This window comes from Dendrobates tinctorius, unplaced genomic scaffold (assembly GCF_039654945.1).
Source record: "Dendrobates tinctorius isolate UK_male_01 unplaced genomic scaffold, ASM3965494v1 ptg000014l, whole genome shotgun sequence".
Classification (NCBI taxonomy): Eukaryota; Metazoa; Chordata; class Amphibia; order Anura; family Dendrobatidae; genus Dendrobates; species Dendrobates tinctorius.
In genome coordinates this window covers 31,348,422-31,364,115 of record NW_027361682.1, presented here as the reverse complement: position 1 = coordinate 31,364,115, position 15,694 = coordinate 31,348,422, and the positions used below count along the sequence as shown (strand labels likewise).

The 15,694-nt window shown below is 42.2% G+C and overlaps 1 protein-coding gene across 9 annotated transcripts in view; it reads left to right on the top strand.

The window, feature by feature from the left end:
- The window catches only part of BAHCC1 (BAH domain and coiled-coil containing 1), a 125,184-nt gene that overhangs the window by 38,783 nt on the left and 70,707 nt on the right, over positions 1 to 15,694 (top strand). Inside the window, exon 2 of one of the 9 annotated variants that reach the window (XM_073560598.1) lies at positions 7,880 to 8,048. The exons of 7 other annotated variants lie outside the window; for them this stretch is intronic. Coding sequence is in view for 1 of the 2 variants with exons in the window: in XM_073560595.1 (XP_073416696.1) it covers positions 14,250 to 14,262 (13 nt within the window). In the remaining variant the exon portion in view is untranslated. Of the gene's footprint in view, positions 1 to 7,879; positions 8,049 to 13,893; positions 14,263 to 15,694 lie in introns of those variants that run through there. One more of the 9 variants, XM_073560595.1, reaches the window with a different exon arrangement.

Here is a 15,694-nt window from a genome sequence, read left to right as displayed (position 1 = left end):
GAAAAGCATCCCAATGGTGTGCTGTAGCATCCCTCTGTTGACTAGTATGCCTAGCCTAAATGTTAGAAGCAGCTTGCCTTTCAAAGAAGAACAGTTTCATATCTAATTATTTTGTACACCTAAGAATGGCAGAACCTAACTAAGGACGTAGTCCACGATGATGTGTGCAGGGGATCTCAAATGAGACTCTTTCATGAGAAGTCACTGAAGAACTTGATGGCTGAATTACTTGTTGACTTATACTGTCCAAGCCATGATGGCAAATGCAACCATGATCATTACAGGGGGACGAAATATCCAAAGTATAAGTTCATATATAGCTCTGTGGAACCAAAAGAGTTGCCCACACACATCGCTATCAACATTACACAGTTCTACTGACCACAGTTTATGGCACTTGTCACATAGTATCATTGTAATACATCTGTCATCACATGTGTCTAGAATTCCTTCATCCAATTTATCTTCTCTCGTGTCCCCCTCCTTACCTCTCTCTATCCCCAACTTTGAATGCAATCCTTGTATTTATTTTGCCATAAATTAAGGAATATAATCAATATTTAGAGAGGACAGATAGATTTATTCCATTTGCATAAACAGATTGAGTGGCTGTTTAGCCGATATTTCAGCATGTCAGGCTGTTTTATTGGACAAATTGATTTACGACTGAGGTAGAACGGATTGGAGGAGACTTGGTGCTGATAGGAAGGAGATTTAGAGGGACAAGGGAGAGAAGGCAGCGGAGAAGGAAGGGGTCAGGGGGAGTCTTGCTCTTTCCAAGATAAGTTCTTTACTATGTGATGCTGAAATGTTTCCAGCCCTTTCAGTACATTTATGGAAACTACTCACTTTTACAATTGTTCCCATTTCCCTTGAAGGAACGCAATAGTTATGGCCACCTCCTTAGATTACCTTCTTCCATCATGGAAGGTGAGAAATTTGACATTAAAAATTAATGGACTCAATGGTCATCCACATTATGATTTTTTTAGGTTAGGGGACCCTCCTCTATGTCCATTGGTCTTACTTCAGAATAAGAAGAGATACAATTCCAATGCTTCTTAGGTGATCTCTTTGCCTTGGCCATGTTCATTTTTCTTTTAGGGCAAACACCTTGCTCATTTTGTATGTGAACTGGCAGACCAACTGAATTTCTTTAAACAATCTTGTCTTTTTTATTAACTTTTGTCAATTTCATGGAAAAAATGAATACAGTTCTGTGAAATTTCTATAAAGAGGGAAAAGACAAGGAATGACCTTGCACAATTAAAATTCGGTAGTCCTACAAACCCCTTTAGATGTGAAGCCATATTCTGGTACCCCTAGAGATATTGTGTTGATGCCAGTACAGAAGGGCATGTTAGCCACATTTAAGACATTAAATCCCTGCCCCCAAATATGCCCACTTTTGGATGAGTTATATCGAAACGCCACTTATTTTAGGTTCCGATTCCCGGCTTGTCCAGGCAAAAAAATCGAGACTCCTGGTAAATCTGTAAAGGGAACATTTTATAATGAGCCCACAGGCCAAGAGACAAAAAATTAGACCTTCATGTGGTCCTTTTATCCTTCCTACGAAGAATCCTAAGATGCTTTTTGCCAGGGACTGGAAATGTTTTTTGCAGGCTTCTGAGTTGCCAGGTCCCCCATAAGTTTGGGCTCTACTCATCCACTTTAATTAAAGTAATGAATAAAACAAAACACAAAGACTGACTTGTAATCAAAGCCCTTGTAACGTAACACGTGGACAATGAGATCACCCCTTGTCCAGTACATGTATGATTCTGCATGTACGTTACATGATACTGGGTAAGAATATACTGCACCATCAAAGCTAAATGAACAGTTGGCTGGAGCTGCCTTAGGCTTCATGAATAAATGAGTGTATGCAGCTTGAAATCTAATTTTTCCAACAAAACCAGTTATTCATATGCTTTTTGTATGGGTTAGTCCTAACCCTGAGCCCTTTCTTTTGTCCACAAGGGTTACTTAAAGGGCCAGTCTATAGACACGTGATATTACCATAAACAGGCCAGGAAATGTTAACGTGTCCAACATAGAGACATCTGCTAAAAATACTTTTTTCAGAAAATGTTCTTTTTCTCATGTAAATGTAACTCTCATCTTGCCTGAGGATAGACAGATTTCATAGTTTCTGAAGAATGGGAGGAGCCGTGGACTGTCTTGTGTTTTCTACTCTTTGTTGCCACCTAGTGATTAAAACTTGTATGATCAGGCAGGAAATCTGGAAAAGAGAATCCTATAACTGCCCTGATCGAGCTCTGGTTCTGAAAAGTAGAATATATTATGAAATACGTGTCCCACTACCCCTTATTGACTAGATTATGGATTTACCAGTCTTGAGTGATGTTACCACTATATACCGTATTTCTGTGTTTTTGAGGAATGTCTGCCTCCTTTATGTGCAGGTGCCGGGAAGCAGATTGCGTGATCAGATGTTTATTGTGTTATCTCAAAAGAAAAAGAAGATATAATTGTGATTTATTGTAGGGAATGCTTTGATTTTTGTTTTTGGTTTCTTGCTTGGCTAACAAAGGAATGAAGTCTTCAGCAAAAAGCAAAAAAAAAATGCAGAAAAACCAGATTGTCCCACTCTTCACAGGCTTTTGGGAGAAAGTTGAATGCTCTTTGGTTACATAGTAATCTTCGATGGATGACAAACCTAGAAGGAGATAATTAGACAATGTGAACTGTGTAAAAAAAAAATCACAGAATTTTAAACTAATAAGATATATAATAAAGTTTTAAAAATAAAATAAAGAAAAATTAATCAAAGCTCTTTGTACACTGTGTTATTAGCCCAGATATCATGGTTGCCACATACAAAAAATAAAATGTAAACATGTTGAGTACATTCAGGGTGCACCTCTTGTATAGCGAGGCTCAAAAAGCTTCTAAAACATGACAGAACACAAGATCAAGAGAGGAAGAGCATATTTATGGAGCAAATTGTGCCAGAATTTTGGAGCCATTAGCTTAGTAAATCTGCCCCATGGTGGCAAGGACAACCAAAATGGACAGGCTTGTTGTGCCCCTGCTTGTTGTGGTGTCAATTACAGAGCACAGCACAACATAATGTGTAATTCTAGGGCTGTTGGATAGCTGGCTCTGGGGTATTCTCTATTAACAATCCCCTCCCTATGTGGTGTACAATCGACATACCTTTTAAATTACAGTATCATACATTGGCCATATAACTCTTCCATCCAGATGCCTAAATAACAATGCTATTCAGTACTGACAACACAATGAACTCCAAACATAATATATCATACAGTCCTAATGTAGAAGAAATAATGAGTACTACCTTGGGACGTTCAGTTGTTGCCTCTCGGTGCTCAGCTGTTGCCTCTTGGCGATCAGCTGTTGCCTCTTGGCGCTCAGTTGTTGCCTCTTGGCACTCAGTTTTGGCCTCTCTGCACTCAGTTGTGGCCTCTGCGCTAACTTGTGGCCTTGCTCTGCTCAGCTGTGGCCTCTCTGTGCCAAGTTACCTCTCTGCGCTCAGTTATTGCCATGTGGCGCTCAGTTGTTGCCTCTTGGTGCTCAATTGTTGCCTTTTGGCGCTCAGTTGTTGCCTCTTGGCACTCAGTTGTTGCCTCTCGGCACTCAGTTTTGGCCTCTCGGCACTCAGTTGTGGCCTCTGCGCTTACTTGTGGCCTTGCTCTGCTCAGCTGTGGCCTCTGTGCCAAGTTACCTCTCTGCGCTCAGTTATTGCCATGTGGCGCTCAGTTGCTCGACTCATAGCGTTGTGTTGCCACCATGCGGTGACCAAATTAACGCTTCTTCAAAAATATGATGCTATAACAGCACAATACAATCTGTAAATGTTACTGCAATACCAGTTTTAAGATAAGACTTATGTTTGTGTCTAACCGCGGGTGCCAGGCTGTCCATGGACTACATTGCCTAAGGCCGACTGAGCCGGATACCTCTAGAACATAAATTGGGGTTCAGTTGTGTTATACCACCCATATAAATTAAATACATTAATACTAAACTATCTACAGTATACATAGATTTACCCAGCCGGCCTCTGGATTCCTTGTTGTCATGCTCCTCTACTGTGCATGTTGGCGCTACTGTATATAAACACAAGGCGGCCTATCTATCCATCATGTCCAGGCGAGCTTCTGTATTACAGAAAAGTTCTTTCACCAGCCATCAGGCCCAGCGTTGCCAGCCGCCGGCTGACTATCGCCCCTTGTTCAGTGCACAGTACGGACGCTATAAGCATCGAGTTTCTGTGCCACGTTTTCACCGAGCCAGCTCACGGCCTGGCACTGCCAGCTCATGCTTCTTTGTGCCTTCCTGACCTGGTGTTTTCTTTTTTAGACTCTACAGCCTTGTTCACATTAACCGTGAAGGGCAGAAATTATCCTGCAGCCCCTCGGGGAGATGAATTTGTGAAGCGCAGAGTGTTACCAACTGATTTAAGCTTGCAATTCCCGACTCGAACAGCCCTTTAAATGATTAAATGGCATTGCAAAAATGTTATCTGTAGTGATGACTGCGGCGCGTCGTTTATTATGCCTAATGTATTGGGCTTTTTTCATTTATTTATTCTCTGATTGTAATATTTGGAGTGGAACACATGCAATCAAATGTACCCCTGCCCTTTCCTCCTTCTCCTCCCCTCCCTTCTTAAAGGGACACTATACCTAAAATTGGCAGCTCAAACTAACTGCTGTTAAACACATTGTACAGGACTAGAAAAACATGGCTGCTTTCTTCTACAAACGGTGTTCCCCCATGTGATGGGTGGTGTCACATATTGAAATGAATGGAGCTGAGATACAATGTCGCACATAACCTGCGGACAGGTGTGGCGTTGTTTTGGGAGGAAAGTGGCTATGTTTTTGTGTAATATTTCTGTACAAACGTTTTAAGTAGTGTCCATGAGATAAGGTAATCTTCTGCCAAAGGGCATACTTACCATAGTGGAAGACCATTGTGGTCACAATAGGGCCCTTGTCATACTTGCTGAATCTCCGAGAATAAGCAGAGACCACAAGGACTTGAGGAAAAGTAGCCTACTCTCTCCGAAACCTTTGAAAAGCAGCTATTCTGGAAGGCTCCTACATTCAGGGAGGCTTAAAGAGGTCTGACTTAAAGGGGTTGTCCAGATTAGAAAAACATGGCTGCCTTTTTCCAAAAATGGATTGTATCTGGTATTGCATTTTGTCTCCTAAGAAATTAATAGTGCTGAGCTGCAATACCACTTGTAAACACTATTGAAGGAAAAAGCCACATTTTTCACAGTCTGGACAACCCCTTTGACAAAGTGGGGCATCTAAATGGATGTCTCCTCCAGATCCTTGCAGGAAAAAGTTAACAAGTATGCATTTGCCCACGATGAGAAATGAACACAAAGCCATGTCCTGGACCCCCATAGTCATCAGTACAATTCTGATACTTGCTATGGGAATGTCATTTCTTGTAGGGGTAACTTGTAGAAGTGTAGGTACTATAACTTGTGGGCCACAAGGAGGAATCCCTAAAAGGGACCCAAACTATCACTGGTCGTTAATGGTATTGGTTATCTCATGGGTCAAAGGCCTGGCTATGAATTCAACCACTAGTATGGTTTCGCCTTTGACCTTACACCTCCTGGGCTACTTATTACTTCCTCTATAACAGGGCCCTTACCCATCACATGCCATTTATAATACTGGGTGAGCCCGGGTGTGACTGTGATCTCTGCACTTCCTTTAACCCCAACTCCTACTAGACGCCAAATAGAATCCATTGATTGTGCCCCTTTAAGAGCTTGTGTTGTTGGAGAGGGAAAGCAGGGATAGGGTTAACAATGTTGGTGAATCACCGTGAGGTTAGGGAATCTCCGGCTGACAGGATGGTCAGGAATGTCTGTTACATCACAGCTCATTCATTCATTAGCATCTAGGAGTCAGAGCACACATCCGTGAGTCTGGAGCCGTGCGGCTGGCCTGGAGTAGGACACTGGACTCTCACTCTTGTTTTATCACTTTTCCTAATTTTTTTTTTTCCATTTCCGGAAATGCCTTTCTACAAAATCCTCTAATGTGAGAGTAGTGCGGACAACCGTCATCAATGCCTTCATTCTCCTTTTATGGCCAGTTAGGCCGAAGTTACATGTGTTTTCATATAGGCTCAGGGTACTAAATCGCTGCCAAACAACTCTGGCATCAGCTTTTATCAGACTTTTTAGACTTTTATAAATGAATTAAAAGACCGGAAGTTAAAAAAAATCTCTACACCACCAATACTATTATTATATTCTGTAGATCTAGTGCTCAGAGCCAGGGCAGCGCCATCACCTGGGGAACCCAGGTAAGTCCTGAGGTCCCTGACACCTAGGAGGGCCCCACTCTGCCCAGGTTTCAACTTGTAACCTCTACTGTATGTGGCTTATATGGAGCGGGCTCGGGTGCTGGGTGTGTTACACTCCGCTAGCGCTGATCCCCTCCCAGATGCTGCTGTCAATAGTGACCGCACCATTTAGGAAGTAGGAAATAGGTCGAAGTATCCATTGCTGCCACTGCACCCCCCAACTGCCAGAAATTTCACAAATCTCCCCTTCATGAACTGCTGACTGTGTACTAGCCCTTTAAGAAGTAATGTGACCTATCATTGGCTGGTGGGGAGTAAATTATAATGGCATTTCTCTTATAGACACATGCATTTGTTGTTTTATGGGTTAAAGCAATCTTTAGGGCATCACCAAGCAGATGGTTAATGGATCAGCCGCATGTGATTCCAATATTTTAAGAATAGCCGGATTCCTTTTTTGGGGATCGGCCATCCCCTGTGGAGGGGACACACCCGCTCACGGCCCATTTTTAGTCTTATTCGCCTGTTTCTGAGATTTTTCTCCCTATTATGGGTACAAGTATGGACAGCACCGTACCACCGCCTTTCCCATGTAAGCGTGCAAGGAAAAAAGGTACAAGATATTATTGCCATGAATGGGGAAGGGTTAAAGCCACACCACGCGGGATGAACACATTGGATGCTGTGGGCGCGGATGTAGCAGAGCTGATATTTATCATATATTTTGGGTTTCTTTAATGCAATAGCAGTCCTATGTAAATACCGGGATAAAGCTAGGAATTTGACGGCAGTCATTGTAAAATTGAAAAATTTGAGTTTTTTTTTATCTTCCCGTATGAAATGTCTACAGCTTATTAATACTTTTTTTGTAGCAATTCTTAACCATTCTCAAGATCTCCGCTTGCTTACTTTGGATATGACCAGGGCTTTTTTTATTGCTTTTGACCCATGAACATTTTACAATTATTCTAGTAAACTTAGTGTAATACTGTTTTAGTTGTAATAATTTAATTCTATTTTTTTTATATTTTTGATTGCTGTCATTGAATAAAAAAAATGTAATTATACCCCAGAGGGTATAAAGCTGTCACAATATAGTTACACGCCTCATTTAAAAACTCTAAAACGCTGTAGCTAGGCTTGTCGGACTGTATATGAAATATTTCCATTCCTTGATGGCAAGCAGAAATCCTGAAATGGTGAAAAAGAGATGCACAAAAGTACATTTAGAAAACTGCTGATTATACATTTTTTGAAATCTTTAAGTTGTAAAAAAAAAATTGATTGGGTTGAGCTGCAATACCGGACATGACCTAAGGCAAGGGTGGCGCTGTTTCTGTATATATAAAAAAAAGACAAAAGCCAAAACCTTTTTGGTGCCTTAGATGTAACGATTACAATTTATGGTCTGAGGAATAAAAGCCACTGAGCCCCTTCATGTTATTAAAGCTCCAAACTTTTATGCTCTCTGCTTGCAGTCATTGAATGGGAACCCTTATTGCGATCATTGAAGCCCATTCTAATCCTTTTTTTTTTATTACGCTGACAGTTCTGATATAGTCCATGCAGAAAGGATGTTTGCATTCACTGACAGCAAATCGAGAAGGACAGTTGCTGTCGACTTGCAGCTGAGCTGCAATTTCAAATACAACCAGTAGACCACCCCGCTCCTGTGTCCTGACGGAGGCTTGTGCTGGCAGTCTGTGGGCAATGCACGGGTATGATTTATTACACTTGATAGAAAACGTTGATGATATAACCTCAGGATCTTCTGATTATGTTTCTGGCCAAAGCCACTCGTGCAGGGGAATGGGTCGTGTGAAGGGGCAGCGCGATGCGTTGTGCATGTGTGTGAACCTAGCGGATGGAGCCTGGGAACCTGGATCGCTAGTCCGAGCTGAGCGACTGCACCTCTGGGACTAGCCCTTTAAGAGACGAAGGGGGTGTGGGATCCTACAACTGCAGCTTCGTTCTCAGGATCCCACTGCTGCTTCCTTCAACGCTGCTCCCTCTCACTTTTCTAAATGAAAGCAAATGTGGGGTCTGTTTCCCATCTTGCCCTGGGGTGGCATTAGGGGGTGCTACCCCATCACCCTTTCGCCATATGTCCTCCAGTCCGATCCTCATGACTATACACGTGTGTCCTGTGTCCCTCTATAGAATTTGGCTTGGTTCTTATAGGGGGTGGGTGGGCCTTACCATAAAAGAGGGGGGTTATTATTAAACATGTGTGGGAAATATGGCTGTGTGCATCTCCCAGATTTTTGTGCTCGTGTGTCTGCCAGAGTCTTAAGATGTGAATATCACTGGTGGGACGCACGTCTACATATAAGAATGCGGGTGGAGTGGGGGAGAATAGCGTTAGTTTAAAGGACATTGCCCCTTTGAATAAAATGTATAGCCGCTATAATTCTTATCAGCTTTACATTTATAACTGAAATTTTTAGAATTTTTCAAATTCGAATTTCAAATACAAGTGTCAATTATAAATGAAATTCAAATTTGAAAAATTCCAAAAGTGTCAGTTATAAATGTAAAGCTGATGAGAATGATAATGGCTGCTAGAGCCCCCCACAGGAGCCCTCGCCCACCTTTCCCTGATTCCAGAGTAACACCTCTACCCAAATTCTGACTTTTCCTCTTTGTGCGAGGATCTACCGGTAGTTACCCAGCTTTCCTGCCTGTTGCGACGACAAATCTACATGTAATACCACACACAACCCGAGGACAAGGGTGGCGCTGTTTTTTGTTTTTTTTTGGAAGGAAGCCGCATTTCCCGCTGTCTGTAATAAAACTGGCATAAGTTTTGTCCTAATCCTTGTCACATTTGGTCGGTCGTAATTGTATCAGCTGTTGGGATGCATGACGCCAGGGTGCTGGGGCGTGTGTGTCCGGGTGGCGGACTGTCACTAGAAGGACTGTTTGTGTGTGAGACACTAGAAGTGTTCAGTCTTGTGAGTGCGCAGTGCGGTCAGGCACCGTGCCCAGCCAGATAAGCATCATATGAAAACAGAGTAGGCCATGACACCAGTTGTAGACAGTGCTGAAACCAAAGTGGGAAGGAGGGGGCCCGGGGACAGAATCCGGACAGACCAGACTGGAATTCATCTTGCCTCTCCGAGAACTTCACTAGTTCAAGACTTTACAAAGATTTTATTGAGGAATTTCAAAAATGCCGAATATTGTAATTATATCCTATAGAAGGCGCTACGCTCAAAAAAAGAAATTGGGAGGGGGGATAGGAATCCAAGGACTTGTGATGTAATCACTTTCAAAATGAGAACCTGACCAGTTTAATTCCCCTGGGTCCCACTCGTAATACCTTCAAGGGGTTATCCACATTTCGGGACATTTTTATTTCTAAATACATGTGGTCTGTGGTCATAAATCAGCTGAGAGGAGCTAAAGAAAAAGACAGATAAGGCTGCTTTTACACTTGCCATGTTTTTTCGGGCCGTTTATGGGGCTGCAAAAATGGCCCGCAAAAATACATTGGAGCGCCATGTCCCATATGGCCGTGAGGGCCGTATATACGGCCGGGATAAAATACATCGGAGCGCCGTGTCCCGTATGGCCTTGAGGGCCGTATATACGGCCTCCATTTAAATCAATGGTACAGCAAAAACAACGTTGGCTTGTTTTTGCGGTACACCATATTTGTGAGAAGGTTTTTTTAAAAACGGGCGGAAAAAACCCGGCATGTTAAAAACTCTTCCATTGGAATGTCAAAATGGGCTTACGATTGGATTCTCAGTTAACTCAAGCTAAAAGAAGGCACAAAGTGTACAATTGTTAATGAAACCCATTTACAACAATAATTTTTCGTCTCAAATATTAAAATTTGAGAAAAAAAACTGTCCCCAAAGGTGGACAACTCCTTTTAAATAGGTGGTGGTGTTAGGGAAGCCTGTGGCCAGCCAAGGATTTTCCCTACAGGAGAACTGTAGTTAATAAGATGACCGGACGGCTTGAGCATGCCAAAACTGGAGCTGCTTCTATAGAGTGGCTCATAGACAGATCCTTAAAGGAGGGATTTTCGAATAAGGGTATATATACAATGGTTGTCTTAATGATCAACCTTTATAAACTGACAACAAATATGACTTCCTTTACAAATCACTTGTCCCTCCCACACTCTGGAGTTGTTTAAGTCTGGACCCCCAACCCTGCCTATCTTGTGACCATAACAGCCTCTGTGAACGCCCTCAACTCACTTTTAGGAAGGGGTTTACATACTGTATTCCCAGCTACCTTTTGGCCTTGAAGTGGTTGGAAATCTGGGACAACTGTGATATTTCTCTTACTGAAGTAATGAGAGAGTCCTATAAGTAACTTATCCCATAATATATGCATATACCTCCTAATATTTCTTTTTTTCCCCCCAAGATTGTCCCGCTGGAGGACCAAGTTGACAATTTTGGGTTAGGCTGGGTTCACATTTGCGGTTGTGTCTGCAGCGTTTCTGACGCATACATGCGCATGCGTCATGTTTTCGTATCTTTAACGTTGTGGATGAAGGTACATGCGTTTGTATGCATTCAACCATGTTTGCTTACGCATGCGTTGTTTCGGGTTGTGCGGCGGGGCGCGGCTACGCAACATGTTGCAATTTTGGAGGCGGCAAATTGCCGCCTCCAAACGCATGCGGGCGCTTGCAGAAGGAATGCGTCTAAACAACGCATTGCAGTCTATGGGAGCGCATGTGTACGCAAGCACCTGTGTACACTTAGCGTTTGCATACACAAGAATTTACATAAGACATGCCCATTGGGCGTGGCTTGTGTACATTCAAAAATTTGCTGGGAAAATAGCACTTGCCCATAGTCCACAACCGCAAATGCATGCATGCGTTGGTTTGCATGCGTTTGCGGTTTCAGACGATACGCTGCGCACTCAGCCGCAAATGTGAACCTAGCCTTAGATCGGTGTCATACTTTAAAAAAAATCTGCTCATAGGGATATTTAATATTGGGTGACGTGGCTTCAGCCAGCATGTGGCCGTCAAGGAGACATATCTTGGGTAGCTTTGTCCCCTCTAACATCTGATTCTCCTATCAGATATTGCATAGGTATCTGGTGCAAAACTTGTTGGGACCTTCAGCTCTCTGATAGTTGGGTGTTGAAGTCAGAGGCTACAGTTTGACATTTTCTATTACTTCTAGGAACCTCTTCTTGGCATATGTGTCCTGAGGGGTTACGAAACTTTGGGCATTTATGAAAGAACGATAAGATCAAGATAATGTGTCCTCCTTAGATTATGGTCTTAAAATATCCCCTCCAAAATAAGGTGTTGGACTATCATGTGCCAGATTTAGAGAAACTTCTATATACTCCATGATGGATGCCGCCTTCTTTTTACATACTCTTTCTATTATTCTTGTATCCTCCACACATCTGTTCTCCAAAGGAGCTGTGTTTGTGTCTACTCCACACATTGATACCAGCTGGGTCGTTGGTCCAGACAGACCTTTTGACAATTTGCCAATCTACACGCCTCAGGGGTAGACGTGGCTGGAGCGTTCTGCACCTTTATAACACAGTTCCCAATTCTCCATCAAATTATCTAATTATCTATGTTCACTTTTTGGGGGCAATCTGGGTCTGATCGTAGGTGGACCTGAGTTAGAAAATTCTAAGATTTTTGGGCCTTCAGTTAGGGGTATGGATGTTTAATTAAGTTTTTTTTTTATGGACCTGGCTTGCTTTGCCTCGTGTCTTCATTGTTACTTCATAGAGATATTTTGAGGGTACTAATTGGACAAAGAGGTTCTGATTTGATAGAAATTTCCTCAATATGTGGACAACTTAAATATGTGACCAAAATATGATCATATGACGTACTGGTACAACTTGCCACTTGGGTCATGCCCTTAGCAATGTGGTCAACACAAGGCTTGTAGTCATTCATTTTATGGGCTCATTATCACAATGTTCTGGATGCCCTCTCCTCCACACATTGTAAAAATTTATCTAGATCTTGCTGCTTGTGACTAGACATACATAATGCAAAATGTCGTCAGTCAGTCCTAAAAGTGGTAATTGCATCTGCCAGCTCTCACACCTGTTATGCCCTAGGAAACATCTAGCAGTGCCAGGCGGTGTCATGACTGGATCTGGTCTGCTGGGCTTTGATCCCTGCTCTTCGTAATGTAGAAGTGTCTTTGAGTTAATTCCTTCCTTATTAGCTTCTACTTGGAACTCTTCTGATGAGGCAAATTTGCCATCACACCTTTTTTTTTTTTTTTTTAAAAAAGGGACCATTTCTTTCAGACCATGTAAAGCTTGAACAAATTGTGAATTGGGTCCATGTTCCACATCCATGCACACTTTATCGAAGCTGGTCTCTACTTAAGACATGATGGCCCAGCAACCAATTGATCCCACTACAAATGGTTTAAAGGTGTCCATACACATTTAGTAGCTGTCGACCAAATAATGATTCAGCTTCTGGCTAGCCTTCACCTGCATGTGTATCAAGGAGTTAATAGGAGTAATTGGCCCCATGAACCTCAGATGGTGACATATCTCTCCTGAGAACAAAAGAATTGGGAATTAAAATTCAACATCCCCCGTCTTTTTTCAACATCATCTATTGTGAAGAGTTGTAGTGATTTCTTATAGTTGTTTGGTTCTTCTGAAATTAGAAATGTGTACACAGTTTTAAGTCCTCTTAGAGCCCCATTAAGAACCTCTGTCCACAATTAATTTTTCAATTTTGGGGGTGAAAACTACCGTAGCTAAATTTGGGATGCTTTTCCCTCTAATAGAACTTCAAGAGTACATTAACAATATTAGTGGTTTGTTATTCTACAGGTAGCTTGATTTGATGGATAGGAAATTTGTCATGAGGTTCTCATGAAAAACAATTCTTCCTAATTCATCCGGTGTAGACCTTAAATGAGCTCCAGTCATCTTATTTTATTGATTGGCATACATTGTGTGTAGAATCTGTTTTATTGAAGGATAGTCTTTCCAATCAGATATTTTTGTAGTCAAATTGGATTCTCGAACAGCATTCACGATGCGTAGATCTGTTGAGGATTGTCCCAAAACCCAACTGTCTGAAGAACTTGAAAGATCTGTCAAATGAGCAGGTTTTGCTTGAACTTTACTAGTGGCAGTAGTGTAACATATATAGATTTTGCATTCAATTACAAGAATCCTACTCTTTGAATTTAGAATACCGGTGTACTGCATCCCTTAAGGTGGGCAATATTGATTATGACCCCCATTTCGAAGCAAAAGTCTAGGATAGTCACTTTTAGTAGAAGCCATTAGAGAGAAGATAGTATTAACAGGGTTAAATGGGAAGAGAGACAGCCCCCCTCCCTTGTTAAAACCACACTTGGGACACTCATTTCCAAACTATCTAGGCGGGAGCAGTTTGGCAGTGTGGGACGACCCCCTCCGACAATTCTCCTCCCGTCACCAACAGCCCGGACCTGTTTTCTATCAAAGGCAAATTACTTTGTGTATTTTTTTTATTTTTTTTTTCTTTGGATTCTACATTTAGAAACACATGCGGCTCAAAGGATGGGAGGGTTAAAAAAAAAAAGTGCAATTGTAGGTTGCATATTGGATAACCCCTTTGCTGCCAAGAGCAGCTAAATAATATGGGACACATTACATTGCAATGCTCCCATCTGGACACAGTAGGGTTACTGTATCCGTGTTTCCAGGACTGTTATCCCAGGAGAGATCCCCGCCATATGATCTCACAATAAAAGTTTTCTTTTTTACGATCCATGTAACTGTTTCCCTTGCTATTTTCTCCTGTGAACGGCTGCTGTTGGGTTGGCAGGTCCTGTTTCTCCCTTCGCTTCCTCATCGTGAAGCTATTTATTGGACCCTTATGGGGTATGTGATAAAACAGTACAGAGAGATCATTATTACGACCGTTCCTACTAATCTTGAAGATCATGTTCTTCTGGGGTAAGTCAATGGGACTGGGGGTCTCTTGGTCGGTTGTCACTTTTTTTTATTATTATTATAAGCTTTGAAGGTAAAGGTGAATGGTGAGTTAAGGGCGGAACTGAACAAAAAAATGTTGTTCCTACAACATTATAGGAAGATTTTGCTCTGGAATTTTATTTGGGATGTACCCTATGGGTGGGATTGTTTACTGAGAAATTCAACAACATGTACCACATGGTTCTTAACTTCTGGTCATCTACATGCTGACCAGTATCTTAGATGTCCTTAGTAGTTGCATTGGGTGATGAGGGTGTAATGGTTCTTTTTATTGGAATCCATCTGCACCCCAAAATGTAAATGTCTATACTAGGGCGCATGCACCTGTATGACCATTTCTACAAATTGGAACTGTTTTTTTTTGGCATCAATCTGTGCCATATAGACTCCTGAGTGTCCCACCATGCTTTCATGTAGCTGGTCAGATCTCATCATTTTCTATTAAGTAATGAGATCAGAAAGCATCTCAGAAACAGTGTATCTCAGAAACAGTGTTGGGCTGAAGTCCATTTTTGAATGGCGTAATTTCCTGAAAAATTGATATTATTCTATAGTTCACAATGTATTGATAAAAGTTCCAGCTTGTGTTTGAGAAGTCAATCCGATCCATTGCAGATGACCAGCAGTGAATGGAAATCCCCTGTCAAGTACCGTGGGTGTGAGTCAGGGTGTGGTTTAGGATGTGGCTCTCGTAGTCTGCCTTTTCCTCTAGTTTTCTTGGGAACAGTTTTGGAAGGGAAGGCAAGTCGATACTTTGCGAATACTGCGCTGCTCCCTTAGGTCAGAGTTGAATGTGGTCCATCTCTTCTTTTAACAGCTGTGTGTGAACTGGCACTGTGCTGATACAACTGGGAACAATATAATGACGATGAGCATTTAAAAATAGACCCTTGAAGGAACTGGCTTAGGTTCATGATAAAGTTCTTTTAGAGATGGCAAATGTGAAGAGTCTTGTTTTGGAAACACTATAGAACATCTGCGTTTTTCTTGGTAGGTTCTCCATAGGGTGGCACACCTACAGATTGGCGTTAATGCGCTGGCAACCGATGACTTTCCAGTTGTTATGATGGAGCATGCTAGAGCTTGTGGTTCTGAGGTCCATTGGTTGCTTAAGCCTAGCCTTGAGCGAGGGAGGTCTTGGCTGAGGGCTATGTGTGTGTGTATGAGGTGTAATCTGGAAAGACACTTCTGACAGCTCGCAGGGAATCTCACATCTGGAAATCACTCCCTGTCAGGTGACAGAAGCAGCTGGAGGAAGTTCGGAAAGGGGGCTGGGAGTCATATGAGGCTTGGTAGAAGATGTGAGATTTTAACAGTGCCCCGAAGGCTGGGAGGGAAGGGAATTGATCATCCAATGATACAGTACACACCCTGTACACTGTTCGGCTATTGC